A 15,640-nucleotide genomic window follows, 5' to 3' on the forward strand; every position below is an offset into this window, starting at 1 on the left:
CTGCAGACTCTCCACATCCTCATTACAATTTGCTCTTCCACTCAATTTGGTGTCATCCGCAAACTTGGCTACACCACATTTTGTCCCCTCCTCCAAGTCATCAATGTAAATGATGAACAGTTGTGGGCCTAACACTGACTCCTGCGGCACCCCACTTACCACTCTCTGCCAACCTGAAAAACTCCCACTTATCCCAACTCTCTGCCTCCTGTCAGTCAACCAATTTTCAATCCAGGCCAATATACTTCCCCGGACTCCACTTTTTTGTAACTTACTGATAAGTCTCTTGTGCGGCACCTTATCAAACGCTTTCTGGAAATCCAAATATACAACATCAACCTGTTCCCCTCTATCCATTGCACCCATTATGTCCTCAAAGAATCCTAACAAGTTTGTCAAACAAGATCTTCCCTTTCTAAAACCATGCTGCGTCTGCCTGATTGAACCCTTACGTTCCAAAAGTTTCACTATTTCATCTTTAATGACAGCTTCAAGCATTTTTCCAACTACAGACGTCAAGCTAATTGGCCGATAATTTCCAGTCTTCTGCCTACATCCCTTCTTAAAAAGTGGCGTGACATTTGCTGTCTTCCAGTCTGCCGGGACCTGCCCAGAATCCAAGGAATTTTGGTATATGACCACCAATGCATCAACTATAACTTCTGCCATTTTCTTCAGAACCCTTGGATGCATATCATCAGGACCAGGTGATTTGTCTGGCTTTAGTCCCATTAGTTCTCCATCACTACTTCCTTTGTAACAACTATTTTATCAAGGCCCTCCCCAACATTCGCATCCTTAACTCCGCTCTTGGGCATGCTGGACGTGTCTTCCACCGTGAAGACTGACACAAAATATTTGTTTAATGCCTCGGCCATTTCCTCATTTTTTGCTACCAGTTTTCCTTTCTCATCCTCCAAGGGTCCTATGTTAACTCTGGCCACCTTCTTCCGATTTATATATTTATAAAATTTTTTGCTTTCTGTTTTTATATTTTGTGCCAATTTACTTTCATAATCCTTTTTCCCATTTCTTATTACCCGCTTTGTAACCTCTTGTTGTCTCACAGTTTTCCCAATCTTCCAGTTTCCCACTGCTCTTTGCAGTTTGTACACCTGCGCCTTCAATTTTATACTCTGCTTTATTTCCTTTGTTAACCACGGTTGATTTTTCCCTCTCTTGCTGCCCTTTTTCCTGACCGGAATATATTTTTGTTGAGCATTACAAAATATTTCTTTGAAAATCTTCCACTGTTCCTCAACTGTTTAATCAATTAGCCTGTGCTCCCAGTCCACTCTGCCCAATTCCTCCCTCATCCTATGGTAGTCACCCCTGTTTAAGCATAATATATTAGTTTTAGATCTAACTATTTCCCCTTCCATCTGAATGAGAAATTCAATCATACTATGATCGCTATTTCCCAGATGGTCTCTGACTATTACATCATTTACTCTACCTATCTCATTGCACAACACTAGATCCAGGAGAGCATTTTCTCTTGCGGGTTCCTTAACATGCTGCTCAAGAAAGCTATCGCAGATGCATTCTATGAAGTCCTCTTCTAGGCTCCCACGACCAACTTGATTTTCCCAATCTATGTGGAAGTTAAAGTCCCCCATGACTACTGCCGTATCATTATTACATACCTCACTTATCTCTCTATTTATTTCCTGTGCCACTAAACTATTGTTATTTTTGGTGGGCGATAGATAACACCCACCAATAATTTTTTCCCTTTGTTATTCTTTATCTCTACCCAAATGGACTCAACATTATGCTTTTTAGATCTTATATCATTCCTCACTACTGCCTGGAGCTCATCTTTGATTAAGAGTGCAACTCCACCTCCCTTACCATCCTGTCTATCTCTTTGCACCACCTGATACCCTTGAAAGTTTAATTCCCATTTTGGGTCACCTTGTAGCCATGTTTCCGTGATGGCTACCAAATCATAGGCATGGGTACCGATTTGCGTCTCAAGTTCACTAACCTTATTTCTAATACTGCGGGCATTCAGATAAAGTGCCCTTATGCTCTTTGTCCTTTTAATATCTAGTGACTTCTGTAACTTTTCTTTTGATTTTCCTGCCCACTATTTTTCTTTGTAATTTTATTAAGACTATCATTGACCTGAAAACTCACTGCACCATCTGATTTTTTACTTTCTCCTCCCAACATTACTTTTCCTGGCATTTATCTTCCCTACCCTTTTCCCTATCACTCTGGTTCCCATAACCCTGCCAAATTAGTTTAAACCTTGCCCCACTGCTGTACCAAACATACTTGCCAAAATGTTGACACCTTTTGGATTTAGGTGCAACTCGTCCCTCTTGTAAAGATCATGCCTTCCCCAAAAGAGATCCCAATGATCCTTGCCTTGTACACCAGCACCTCAGCCACACGTTCATTTTCCTTATCCTTACATTCTTTTCATCACTTGCATTTGGAACAGGTAGTAATCCCGAGACCACCACCCTAGCATTCCTGTCTTTCAGCTTTTGTCCCAGCTCACTGTAATCCCTTTTCATTACCTCCTCCCTTTTCTTGTCAATGTCATTTGTACCCACATGTACCAAGATATCAGGCTGCTCTCCCTCTCCTCTCAGAATATTTTGGATCCGATTTGTGATATCTTGTACCCTTGCACCAGGGAGGCAGCACACCATGCGGGTATACTTATCTGGCTCACAGAACCTCCTGTCTGTACCCTTGACAATGGAGTCCCCAATAACTACTGTATTTCTCCTTTTCCTTTTCTTTTGCACCACTCTGCCAGGCTCATTGCCCTTGACCTGGTGCCCGTGGCCATCTTCTGTCCGGTCATCTCCCTCAACAGAATCCAACACAACATAACTGTTGCTGAGTGGGATAGTCACTGGTGTGCTCTCCATTTTTCTCGCTTTTTTCTTTTCCCCCCTGACGGTTTCCCACTTACCTGACACGGGTTCTGGAGTATTTATTGCCCTGAAAGTTGAGTCGATTAACTCCTCACTCTCCCTTACAAGCCGCAGGTCATCAATCTGCAACTCCATATCCCTAATTCGCTCCCTTAGTAACTGCATCTCGGTACACCTGGTGCAGATATGGCCATTTAGAAGGGTGGAGATCACCCATTGTTCCCACATCTGACACCCAGTACAGAGCACTAATCCTATTGGCGTGATTCTGAATACGAAGGCAAATAACTCAGCTTACCTTTTCTCCTTGCCTGCTTTCGCCAAAGCCTGATAAGCCAAAGCCAGGAAGTCTCACTCCCTCGCTGAGCCACTCCCTCGCTGAGCCACTCCCTCCCCTTTCATTCCTTTTATTGGCCCTTTGACCAATTAACCCTGTCACTTTCAGCAAGCTCCTCCTCCTCTGATTCACAGCCCGACTCTCTCCAAGCTCCTCCTCTGACTCCCAGCTGAACCAAGTAGGCCCAAGCCCCGGTAAGCCCCCGACTTTAATAGTTTACCTCCTGACTCACTTTCAGCAAGCTCCTTCTCCTCCTGACTCACTTTCAGCAAGCTCCTCCTCCTCCTGACTCACTTTCAGCAAGCTCCTCCTCCTCTGACTCACTTTCAACAAGCTCCTCCTCCTCTGACTCACTTTCAGCAAGCTCCTCCTCCTCTGATTCACAGCCCGACTCTCTCCAAGCTCCTCCTCCGACTCCCAGCCGAACCAAGTAGGCCCAAGCCCCGGTAAGCCTCCGACTTTAATAGCTTACCTTCTCCTCACTTTCAGCAAGCTCCTCCTCCTCTGATTCACAGCCCGACTCTCTCCAAGCTCCTCCTCCAACTCCCAGCCGAACGGGAACATGCGCAGGGGGTGATGATGACAGTTTTGGGTATGTCCTTGGGGTGCAACGGAATTTGGTGATACCCGTGCACCAGGTCGACCTCGGAGAATACCCTCGCCATAAAGTCCTGGATGTGAGGGATCGGGTAACGGTCAGGTACCGACGTGCCGTTAAGCCGTTGATAATCTCCGCAGGGGCACCAGCTGCCGGAGCTTGTCCGGAGGCTTTCGGGACCAGGTGGAGTGGTGAGGTCCAAGGTCTGTTGGAGCGTTGAATGATCCCCAGCTCCTGCAGATGCGAGAACTCTTCCTTTGCTAACCGGAGCTTGTCCAGCGGGAGCCGGAGAGCCTTGGCGTGGAACGGCGGGCCTTGGGTGGGGATGCAATGAAACACCCCGTGGCGTGGTGAGGCGGCAGAGAACTGCGGCTTGAGGAGGGACGGTAACTCGTCCAGGATACGCTGAAACTCATCCTTGGGCATGCTGATCATGCCATCTGCGGCTGCTCTGTGCGGGAGGCGTTGAGGCAAACGGATTGGAAGGTACAGGTATCTACTAGTCGCCTACCTCAAATGTCGACCAGGAGCCCGTGGGCGAGGAGGAAATCGACACCCACTGGCCGATCTGGAAGTGGACGGTCTTGTCTCCATACATCTGGATCTCCGTCAAATTGGCTGCACGGAGAGGAGGTCCTCAAGGCCGGTTCCGGGATTCGATGGCTGTGGCCGGAATGATGCTGATCTGGGCCCCAGTGTCAACGAGGAAGCGTCAGCCGCTGACTGAATCCCGCAGGTAGAGGAGGCTGTGTTCTAGGCCAGCCGCCGCAGCCATTAACAGCAGCCGGCCTGCTCGTTTCCCTGGAACGAGCAGGGCTGACGATACTTGCGAGCCTTGGCTCCCCAGTGCTGGTGGAAGAAGCAGAGGCCTGAAATGGATGACTTGCTTCTGACTATGCTCTTTGAGGCCCCTGCAGGGCCGGGAGTTCCACTACAGTGCTAGAGGAAGGCTTGGCGTGGTCATGCCCGTGACTCGTAACCTGCTGGACTGCTGAGCCCGCCGGGAATCATTTGAGCCATAGCTCCTGAGGCTTTTGAGCGACCTTCCTAGGGTCGACAAAGTTCTCCTGGGGCAGTAACGGAGGATGTCTTCAAGCAGATGGTTGAGGAAGATGTACTCAAAGAGTGGGCAGTTGGTGTGATCACCCATGAGTGCGAGCATTTCATCCGTCATCTCGATTGGGGTTCTGTCCCTTAAGGCTTCGATGCGCAGCATCCGAGTGGCATGCTGGCGCCTGGAGAGGCCGAGGGAGCCGGTGAGCACCCGCTTGATGGTTCTGTACTCATCTTTCGCAGGTGGGTGCTGAACGAGGTGCAGCACTCATTTGGCGGTGGCCTGGTCCAGGGCGGCGACCACATGGTAAAACTTGGTCGAATCCGATGAAATCTGGCGGAGGTGAAACTGAGCCTTTGCATGGCTGAACCAGGTCTCCGGATCCTGAACCCAAAAGTCAGGAAGCTGTTGGGTTCAAAGATGCTTGAACCTGTCAGGGTCACCAATTGTAGCAGCGGCTACACTGCTTACTGAAGGATTGCACAACCAGACGGGTTGAGTTCAATGAGCAAAAACTGATTTATTGTAGGCTGCCTGGCTGGTCTTATACTCCCAGCCCAGACCTGGCTGAGAACCACGCTGAAGGGCCCCAACATCACATGGGTCCCCAAGTGCGGGCTTCTGAGCCTGGTGCCGAGGTCAGGAGGAAACCCCTGATGGTGCCATTTTGGCCAGCTGCCCCTCCGCGTGCGTGACAAGCGGGGCCGGTTCACCTGCTTAATGGCGTACCGCCATAGTACTACAGATATACAGGTACTGTACTGGAAATCCAAAGAACAGAAACATTCAGCAGAATAAAAATAAAGTCAGCATTTTAGCAGGTGTCCGAGAAAATATTAAATAAGAGATGTTGGGCAGATGAAATCAGGTGGGAGGGAGGGGTCCACAAACAGGATTGTTTGGTAAACCCACTGCTTCTACCTGTTGCTGCCTATTCAATGTATCACTTCTTATCCTGACCCTATCCTGTCTTCCCCTGTCCCACCTACATCAGAACACCTCTCATGTTTGTCTGTTGACAACATCTAATTTCCTGGTCCATAACCACTTCATCTCCACCACGAACATCCAGTTTTTATATGCCTTCATCTCCCATCAGGGAGGTCTTGGGACCCACCTCTTCTTTCTGGAACAAAGACCCAACCAGATTCCCTCCACCAACACTCTAATCCACCTGTTCTTATCCTCAATATTTTCTTTCAATTTTTTCAACTTTCTACAATCAAAGATGTAGCCATAGGTATTGCATGAAACTTAGCTACACCTGTTTTCTTCCATTGGCAACATGGAATAGTTCTTGTTCTAAAAACCTTCTCTGGTAACACTCCACAACTCTCTCTGCACCATCAATGTCCGCACTGGTGCTGTTTCTTGCACATGTGCAGAACATGCCAAATTTATCATCTTTGCTACCAATTTCCACCCTGCCCTAACTTCATCTGGTCAATTTCTTTTGATAATTCTGTTAGCTGTAATGATCCTGCCACCAGCCACCACACCTTCCCTTTTCCTTCCCTTTCTGCAATCCACAGGAACCAATCTCTCCATAACTCTCCAGTCCACGTATCCCTTCCCACACTTTCCTTCCTTTTCTGGACTGGTCTCCACCACAGATATCCACTATAAACTTACCGACTTCCATACCACCTTGATTACACCTCCTCCCACCATCTCCTGTCCCCTACAAACATGGGAAGTGCCACACATATTTTATCCACCCATCATCCCTCCCTTATCTAGTTCCACCCATCACCTATCAGCCTGTTTCATCTCCACCCCACCCCCTGTTTACATAGAACATAGAAGAATACAGCACAGTAAAGGCTCTTCAGCCCTCAATATTGTGCAGACTCGAACATTCCTTCCTTAAAACAAATTTAAAATTTAAAAAGTACTAAATCCTCCCTACCCTATAACCCTCTATTTTTCTTTCATCCATGTGCCTGTCTAAGAGTCTCTTAAATGCCCCCTATGTTTCAGCTTCCATCACCATCCCCAGCAAGACATTCCAGGCACCCACTTCCTAATTTTTTTTCCCTTCATCTGTTTCCATTTATCTACCTCTTACATTCCATCTTCCTCCCCAGCTGGTTCCATCTGCTAATCATCTCTTTTCCACCTGTTTCCACCTATCATCTACGAAGCCTCTGTCTCACACCTCATGCCATTCCCATATTTGGCTAGCTTTCTCCGACATTCCCAGTCCTGATGCAGGGTTTCAACTTCAACCTTCCCTTTGACCCCACAGATGCTGCTTGAGCCCCTTCTAAATTCTACCAGCAGTTTGCTTTGTGCACGTGATTCCAGAATCTGCAGTCTCTTGTGTCTCCATTCTGCAGTTTGACCTGGTAGAGGTCAAGGCAATCTAAATGCAGGAACTAGAAAAGCTCCAACAGTCCTTTTTAATTGGTGTGTATTCTGGATTCTTGTATGGATATCATTGATTGAGCTATAATATGGGTTGAATAAGATCAGTGTTGCTGTTTGGTGTCTTAGCAACTCATGGAATTTGACCTCATCTAAATGTTATCATTCATTTGATTTACACACTAAACTATGTAGCTGGCCAATTCCAGGCAGCAAGCTGATCTCCACTGTCCTAAATGAAAGAAGGCATGGGATTAATCTTGCAAGAATCAATTTAGATTCAAAGAAACCCAAGAATTTAAAGCCAATAAGTTAAAGCAACTCACCTTTTTCACACAGCTGCCTTACCACATTTGTAGCGACCCTGAAAAAGATGAGAAGATCAAACATCACGTTGCTTAAGGGGAACACATATTAAAATTTCAGGAAGTCAGGCCAGCACCCAGCAAATGTCTTATTTTTATCTGTGCTTATCTTTACATCTTTCGTACAACCTGCCACCTCAAGTATTAAACTATTACAACTACTAAATAAATATTGTTAATCAATTTAATGCAAGAAATTAGATTTTATATAATGTAGTTGAAAATTTTAACATTGTGCTTGCTATCCCAATAGATGATTCTATATCTTGAATGATAGATTCAAGTAACTAGAAAAAATACCAAGTATAGTTGAATCTGAAATTATGCTGTTTAAACACCCAATAAGTCAAACAGCATAGTATCTTTTTCAAAAAGCCAAACAGTAGAAATCTGAATTTTTCCCCTTTCTCCCCTCATTCATTTATTCATTCATTCACCATCAGTGCCTTCCTAATCCATACACCAGTTTAAACAGCATACATTTCTCACCGCCCCCTCTCCATTAATTTTTTCTTTTTTTTGCAGTGCATGATCAACATGAGACCAGCTGATATATTGAATGTACCATGCTAAAAGGAATTAGTCAAATAGATATAATCCCACAAACTAAATGGTATTATTATGCAAGCCTAATAACACTTGGGACTGTTAAACAATCAACATGATGGATAACTCCATCCCAAACAATGGAAGACCCCAATGCAAAAAATAAAGAGCAACATTTACAACCTTCTTCAGATAGATGTGCTGAGTGATATCAACCTCTTAAGATCGCAGCTTCATAGAAACCTGTCTTCAGCAATTTAGTTCATTTTACTGCACAGTGCACACCCACCACTCTAAAACCTGTGGGCCTGATCCATTCTTGCCATCTGGAGGTGAAATATTTCCCATTATACTCTGCCCACATAGGGTAGGACAAGCCCAACCCTTATCAGAGAGATGGAAGGCATCATTACAATACTATCAAGTTGCTTACTGATGCTCAATTTGGAGTGAATGCCTGTGACACCAAGATAACTATGATCCTTGATAAAATTGAAGCCAGCAGGAATTAAACAGAAGATTTCCAATTGACTGGAATCATACCTACCACAGGGAAACATAGGTTTTTTTCAAAAATGTTTTTAAATAATTTTTTAATTTTTCACACTATAATCCATACTGACCAAAATACATAGACATTTTTCTCTTGAATCTATACAGTGTCATTTTCTCCCCTTTTTCCCCTTCCCTTCCTTCCCTCCCTCCCTCTCCCCCCTTCCCATTTATTCAAAGTTCAATCTATAAGATACATTAAACCCGTTAAATAATGTCGTCACTTAATAAAAATAAACAAGAAATTTTTGTCTTTTACTTTTATATACTGAGTCAGTTCATTTCGTTGTCTTCTCCTTCTGTCATTTTAGGTGGTATGTTACTGGAAGTCTATCATCTAAGACTAGGTGATTATTGAAAGAGTTTCTCAGGGCAATGGCCCAGTCCCAAACTTTTTCAGCTGCTCAATCAATACCCTGGCCTTCATCTGTATTGCAGAAGTTTGGATGTTTGCTGATTAATTCCTTCTGTAACTTGGCAATTGGTGATTGTATAAAGCAGGAATTGGACTACATTCATATCTGGGTTGATGAATGGCAAGCAACATCAGACACTACAAGAGCCAAACGTGGACCATCACACCTGTCATTGCACTGCTACGTAACTAAAATCTCTACCTGACAGGCCTCTTGAAACATCTACACGATATAAAACAGGGTACTTTAGAAAGGGACACTATGTTCTGAAGATCAGTCTGGAATATGCACATAAGAAGTGTTGGCTTTGCCAAAGGTGCATTCAGGCCCCAGAATCAAGTGGGTTTTAAAAAATATATAAAGTATTTCAATTACAACTTGCTTGAACACTTTATCAAGCGAGCTGTGCTGATATGCTGTTATTTACAATTAAACACATTTTACTGATGCATGTACAAATATGAAAGACCAAATTAATTTACATTTGTATTGTGGCAAAAACACATCTTTTGTCAACATGCACTCTGGAGCTGATTTGTTCATGGTAGTATCAGTACCTGTGTCAGGAATGCCTCAGGGTGCACTGGAGTCCTGCAGTGTGGAAACTGACCACATCTCGGCCAGCTGTACCAGAGATTGCCCATGTCCAGTGAAGTCCAGAAACCCTGTTAGGTACCCTGACTGTACTCCCAACTCCCTCAAGACCATTTCTCTAGCCAAGGATAAGAAGGGTTAGTGATTCACTGTCTATAGGTTTGACTGGGCCTTCAAGAGAGTAGTGGAGAAAACCCCCTGTCCTGGAAACCTCAGGGCTAAAATTGTAGAGCTCAAGAATACAGGCCCATAGAACATCATAAAGTCATCAGGATGGAACTAGGCCCTTCAACCTGACTCACCTCTGCCAACCTAGATGCCTATCCCTCGATTCCTTTCCTATCTTTGCACCGGTCCAAATGCGTTTGAAGCACTGTAATTGTACGCCCTTCTAGTACCTCTTCTGACAGCTTGTTCTCTGTACCCATCACACTCCAGATGAAAAACTTGGCCTCGAGAAAATCCTTCCACTCTCACCTTAGACCCATATCCTCAAGTTCTGGACTCCCCTACCCTTGGAAAAATATTGTATCTACCCTATCTATGCCACTCATAATTTTATAAATCTCAATAATGTCAACAGTCAGCTTCACTAGTGAAAACAATCCTAGCCTATCCAATCTCTCCTTGTAACTAAAGCTCTCCACTTCAGATAACATATTGGATCATCCCTTTTGCAGTCTTCCTCAAATTATACATTCTTTCTATAGAACTTTACACAATATTCCAAATCTGGTCTAACAAATGTCTTGCAACTTTTATACTCAATACACCAGCTACACACCATCTTCACTACTTTATCCACCTGTGTCATCATTTCCAGGGAGCTATAAACTTGCACGTCAAGATTCTTCTCTACATCTGGGGTCTCTGCCATTTGCTGTATATTCAAGATTCCTTTATTGTCATGTAATACCACAGAACATGTAATATTACATGAAATTGCCTTCTGCTTACTGCAAGGCAGACAAAGAGTGCTTCCCAGTGCCCCTTTCTAAATGAGGGAAAGAGACACACAACAGAGAGTCCCTTCAGAGTCACTGAGGGTCTGTGGATTCACCTCCAGTGGTCAAGCAGCCTCTGCAGCCACAGAGACTCCTGTTTAATCCATTGGCAACCCGAGCTCAAGGTCCAAACCTCTGACAAAATCTGAAGCTTTCAACACCTGCGGCCCTTCAGGAGCTTTCTTGCCCTCAGCACCCTGTTGAATCCCAGCTCTGTTATCTGGTTCCCATGAGCCAGTATATTTGGCCAGCATTAAGGAATTGACCAAAACCAAAATATTTTGAAGTAGATAAGGACTGCTAATCATTTGTTTACATGGGTGGTTATAAACTACTTAACTGGAAAACAGTGTTTTGAGATTCTCCTTTAATTTTTAATAGGTGGCTTCAATTTTGCAATGAACAGGCAGTATCTTTTTTTTCCAATGCAGCTGGCAAAAGGCTTGTTTCTATGCCAGTTCATTTGTGCTGGGATCAGCAAGATTGTCCAACTGGAGCACAGCCAAGTAGGAGCAGCTAAGAGCCCATTCAGATATCAAAAGATTATTTGGGCCATTGTTTTTGCAACCTCTCCACCATACTGCAAAATCTAGGGAAAGACTGGATCGGGAAGATGCATTTCAGAAAGTTAGAAATAAAGTTAAGATCTCATAAAGCATCTGTGGACTAGCAAATTAACAAATTGGTGATGCTTGTATTTACATTTCGAATTAGGAAAGATTTTTTAATTGGTCAAATCCAGTCATTGTAAGGTTTCCTCATATTTTCCATTGTGCCAGAACCCAAGAGACCACTCTGTTCGTCATGACTGGTCGACTTCTTGAAAAAGTTTTCCAATTGAACCCACTTCTGAGCCAGTTTCCCATTGTCATGCAAATATTTCTTTTTTAACATCTATTAAATTTCCTTTTAAAAGGCATCACTAAAGCAACTTCCATCACCTTTGGAGGCAGTACATTCTAAAAAGATCAACACCAGTTTTAATTTAACTATACTAGAGACTGCTTTGTATCCAGAAGGAGCAGGAACTCACTGCTGTGAAACTAATAATCCATTTTCAATTGTCCTTCCAGACATTTGACAATCATAATGGAGAAAGTTATAATAGAATTTCAAACACAGGGAGGATTAGTCTTTCTTGATGAAGGAGGTATTTATATAATTTTAGTGCTCTGACTGATTGGCAGGTGATGTTACAAATTTCAAATCTCCAAAAAAAAATTTTAAAACTTGTGAAATATCCCCAAAATTCTCACCCTCTCAAGCCCCTCTAAATGCCCTACTAAATTGAAGAGTTTAATTCTCTTCATTAGGTTTAAGTACTTCAATAAAAGTGCACAGCAAAATGAAATAAAAAGGAATAAACCAGCATTGCTAAAAAAAGATACAATCTTTACTATAGACAGCTCATTAAAAAATAGCCACTTACCCAGTGCCAAGGGAGTGACCCCAAATGTAGATTGAACTCCTCCCACTCCTCTCTTTCAACCAATTGTAAGTGTAGATTGCATCTGCGGTCATTCCCTTCTCTGAGGGGGTTCCTTCGGAGTCTCCCCATCCTAAACACAAGTTGCATATCAAAATTAAGGACCTCCGGTATCGAATTTCACATTGCTTTCAAAACTTTTGAAACACAAGTCACCAGTTTCTAAGAAGACATTCAGGATTGACCTGCTTTCTAGGTTGCAATTTTGTTTGAATTGTTCAAACTATTTATGGACAGCAAACAGTAGTAATTGGACAAAATATGTTATTAAAAAGCAATGCTTGTTAGAAAGTATAAATTAAGATGTTAACTTCAGTAGTTCATGTACCAGTTCACTGGATCAACAGCTTTCACTATCCCAAGATTTTTTTAAAAATCTGTCTTCCTATTTTTCTACCAAAATGGATGACTCCACACTTTTCCAGACTTTATTTTATTTCCAAGCCCTCTGCTATTCGTCTATGTCCTCCTGAAGCCTCTCTGAACCTTCCACAATCTAACTGGCTAATTAGTTTTGCATCACTAGCATTTGCTCCCTTTATCTGTGCATATTGATATGGAGTGTCAGCACTGGCGCATTAGTTAAAACCTCCCAAACCAAAAAAATGGCCTATTTATTCCTCCTCTGCTTTCAGTCTATTAACTAATCCACAAGTTGTGCCAGAGTATTACCCTCTCTAGTTTTATTTAATAATTTAGTGTGCCAATTTATCAAAGCCTTCCTAAAAGTCCAAATGTGTCACATCAGCAACTCACCTCTATCAATTCTGCTAGTTACAATCACAAAACATAACACGGATGGGAGTCAACATGATTTATGAAAGGAAAATAATGTTTGATAAATCAAAAACCTATTTCCAATTCAAACTGAGGTAGACTCCTGGGAAGAATTCTGTTCAGATTATATTCCAAACAGTTTCTATTCACATAGTGAAAGCAGGAATGAGGAAAAAAAGAGGTGACAAAATGTGAAAATTCTATGCTAACAGAAAAATATTGTGCTGTAAATTTGGCGCATGCCTCTTGTCGAGTTGTGTGCACGGGAGTGATACAATGTACAGAAGTCCAGTAATGGATAGTTGTCACCACTTTTTCCTTCACACTTTTTGTTTATAAACATATTTTAAGCATTTAAATATAATGTCAGTTCAAGTGACATGGTAGTTGGAAATTAACACAAGAGTTCAGCTGTTTGAGAGGGTCTTAGGAAGATGTGAATCTTAAGAAGAAGGAAGAAGTTACTACCCGCCATCTCCAGAGCATGAGAAGGCAGGCTATTATTAGGAAATATCACACCAACCATTTCAAAATTGTGACAAATCACTCGTACAAAGAAACATTTTTTTTGAAAGCAATGCAACAAGAATTCGTGAGTTTTGAGAAATCTGATGACACAGTGTTTTTCCTACTATATAATTACTTCTGAACATCAATTTAAGGATTTTGAGTTTCAACACAAGATTTCTAAGACTGAACTTTGAATTTGACTTTTCAGAATTGTGCCTAGGCTGTAATGATTTGGGTGATCCACACACCACACACACACACACACACACACACATTTGTGCATAGTTGGGGTTAAGTTTAAAGTAAGATGTTACATTATTAATAAAAATTATTGTTTTAAGATACCATTGTCTTGGTGAATTTCTATTGCTGCTGGTCTATGACATAACAATTGACGACTCCCTTTAATAGTTTCACATCTTTCTCTAAGAAATATAGATTTTGGATTCAGAGGAAAGTTTTTACTTAAGTAGGCAGAACAAGGAGTATTAAAATAAATTCAACAGAGTCTAAGTGAGATATAAGATGACAGTATAGGATAAAGAAAGGATCATAATCTTAGACCCAACAACAGATCATTTTTTTCTACAATTTGCTTCAGCATTGCTGTAATTCACACTCTTAAGGTGTCTCAAAGAAGACGACACGACATTCAGAATACATGGACTCAGAATTTTTCTGTCATGAACGTCATGAAATTTGCTGTTGGCAGCAGCATCATAGAGCAAACATTCATATTATAACCATCTTACAACATCACTATATAATAAAAAAAATCTTTCTTTTCTTCGGCTTGGCTTCACGGACGAAGATTTATGGAGGGGTAATGTCCACGCTAGCTGCAGGTTAGTTTGTGGCTGACAAGTCCGATGCGGGACAGGTAGACACGGTTGCAGCGGTTGCAGGGGAAAATTGGTTGGTTGGGGTTGGGTGTTGGGTTTTTCCTCCTTTGCCTTTTGTCAGTGAGGTGGGCTCTGCGGTCTTCTTCAAAGGAGGTTGCTGCCCGCCGAACTGTGAGGCGCCAAGATGCACGGTTTGAGGCGATATCAGCCCACTGGCGGTGGTCAATGTGGCAGGCACCAAGAGATTTCTTTAGGCAGTCCTTGTACCTCTTCTTTGGTGCACCTCTGTCTCGGTGGCCAGTGGAGAGCTCGCCATATAACGTGATCTTGGGAAGGCGATGGTCCTCCATTCTGGAGACATGACCTACCCAGCGCAGTAGAATCTTCAGCAGCGTGGATTCTATGCTGTCGGCCTCTGCCATCTTGAGTACTTCGATGTTGGTGATGAAGTCGCTCCAATGAATGTTGAGGATGGAGCAGAGAAAACGCTGGTGGAAGCGTTCTAGGATCCGTAGGTGATGCCGGTAGAGGACCCATGATTCGGAGCCGAACAGGAGTATGGGTATGACAACGGCTCTGTATACGCTAATCTTTGTGAGGTTTTTCAGTTGGTTGTTTTTCCAGATTCTTTTGTGTAGTCTTCCAAAGGCACTATTTGCCTTGGCGAGTCTGTTGTCTATCTCGTTGTCGATCCTTGCATCCGATGAAATGGTGCAGCCGAGATAGGTAAACTGGTTGACCGTTTTGAGTTTTGTGTGCCCGATGGAGATGTGGGGGGGCTGGTAGTCATGGTGGGGAGCTGGCTGATGGAGGACCTCAGTTTTCTTCAGGCTGACTCCAGGCCAAACATTTTGGCAGTTTCCGCAAAGCAGGACGTCAAGCGCTGAAGAGCTGGCTCTGAATGGGCAACTAAAGCAGCATCGTCTGCAAAGAGTAGTTCACGGACAAGTTTCTCTTGTGTCTTGGTGTGAGCTTGCAGGCGCCTCAGATTGAAGAGACTGCCATCCGTGCGGTACCGGATGTAAACAGCGTCTTCATTGTTGAGGTCTTTCATGGCTTGGTTCAGCAACCCATATATAATTTAAAAAATAATAGCGCACAAAAAAAAAGGCAGTGTCTTTAGTTTAATGTTTATTCAGGAATCTGATGGCAGCAGGGAAGAAACTGTCCTTGTGCTGTTGGGCTCTTTAGGCTCCTGTATCTTTTTCCTGATAGTAGCAAAATGAAGAGGGCGTGGCCTGGGTGGTGAAATCTTTGAGGAGAGAGTCTGCTTTTTTTAAGAGGGGCCCAGCAGG

General features: G+C 43.3%; 1 protein-coding gene across 1 annotated transcript in view; it reads right to left on the reverse strand.

The window, feature by feature from the left end:
- Positions 1–15,640, reverse strand: part of abhd12 (abhydrolase domain containing 12, lysophospholipase) — a 161,641-nt gene that overhangs the window by 43,574 nt on the left and 102,427 nt on the right. Inside the window, exons 7-8 of the mRNA XM_069931906.1 lie at positions 12,160–12,289; positions 7,580–7,617 (exon numbers count right to left, since the gene is read on the reverse strand). Coding sequence (XP_069788007.1) covers positions 7,580–7,617; positions 12,160–12,289 — 168 coding nt within the window. The remainder of the gene's footprint in view (positions 1–7,579; positions 7,618–12,159; positions 12,290–15,640) is intronic.

This window comes from Narcine bancroftii, chromosome 4 (assembly GCF_036971445.1).
Source record: "Narcine bancroftii isolate sNarBan1 chromosome 4, sNarBan1.hap1, whole genome shotgun sequence".
In the NCBI taxonomy this organism is placed as follows: Eukaryota; Metazoa; Chordata; class Chondrichthyes; order Torpediniformes; family Narcinidae; genus Narcine; species Narcine bancroftii.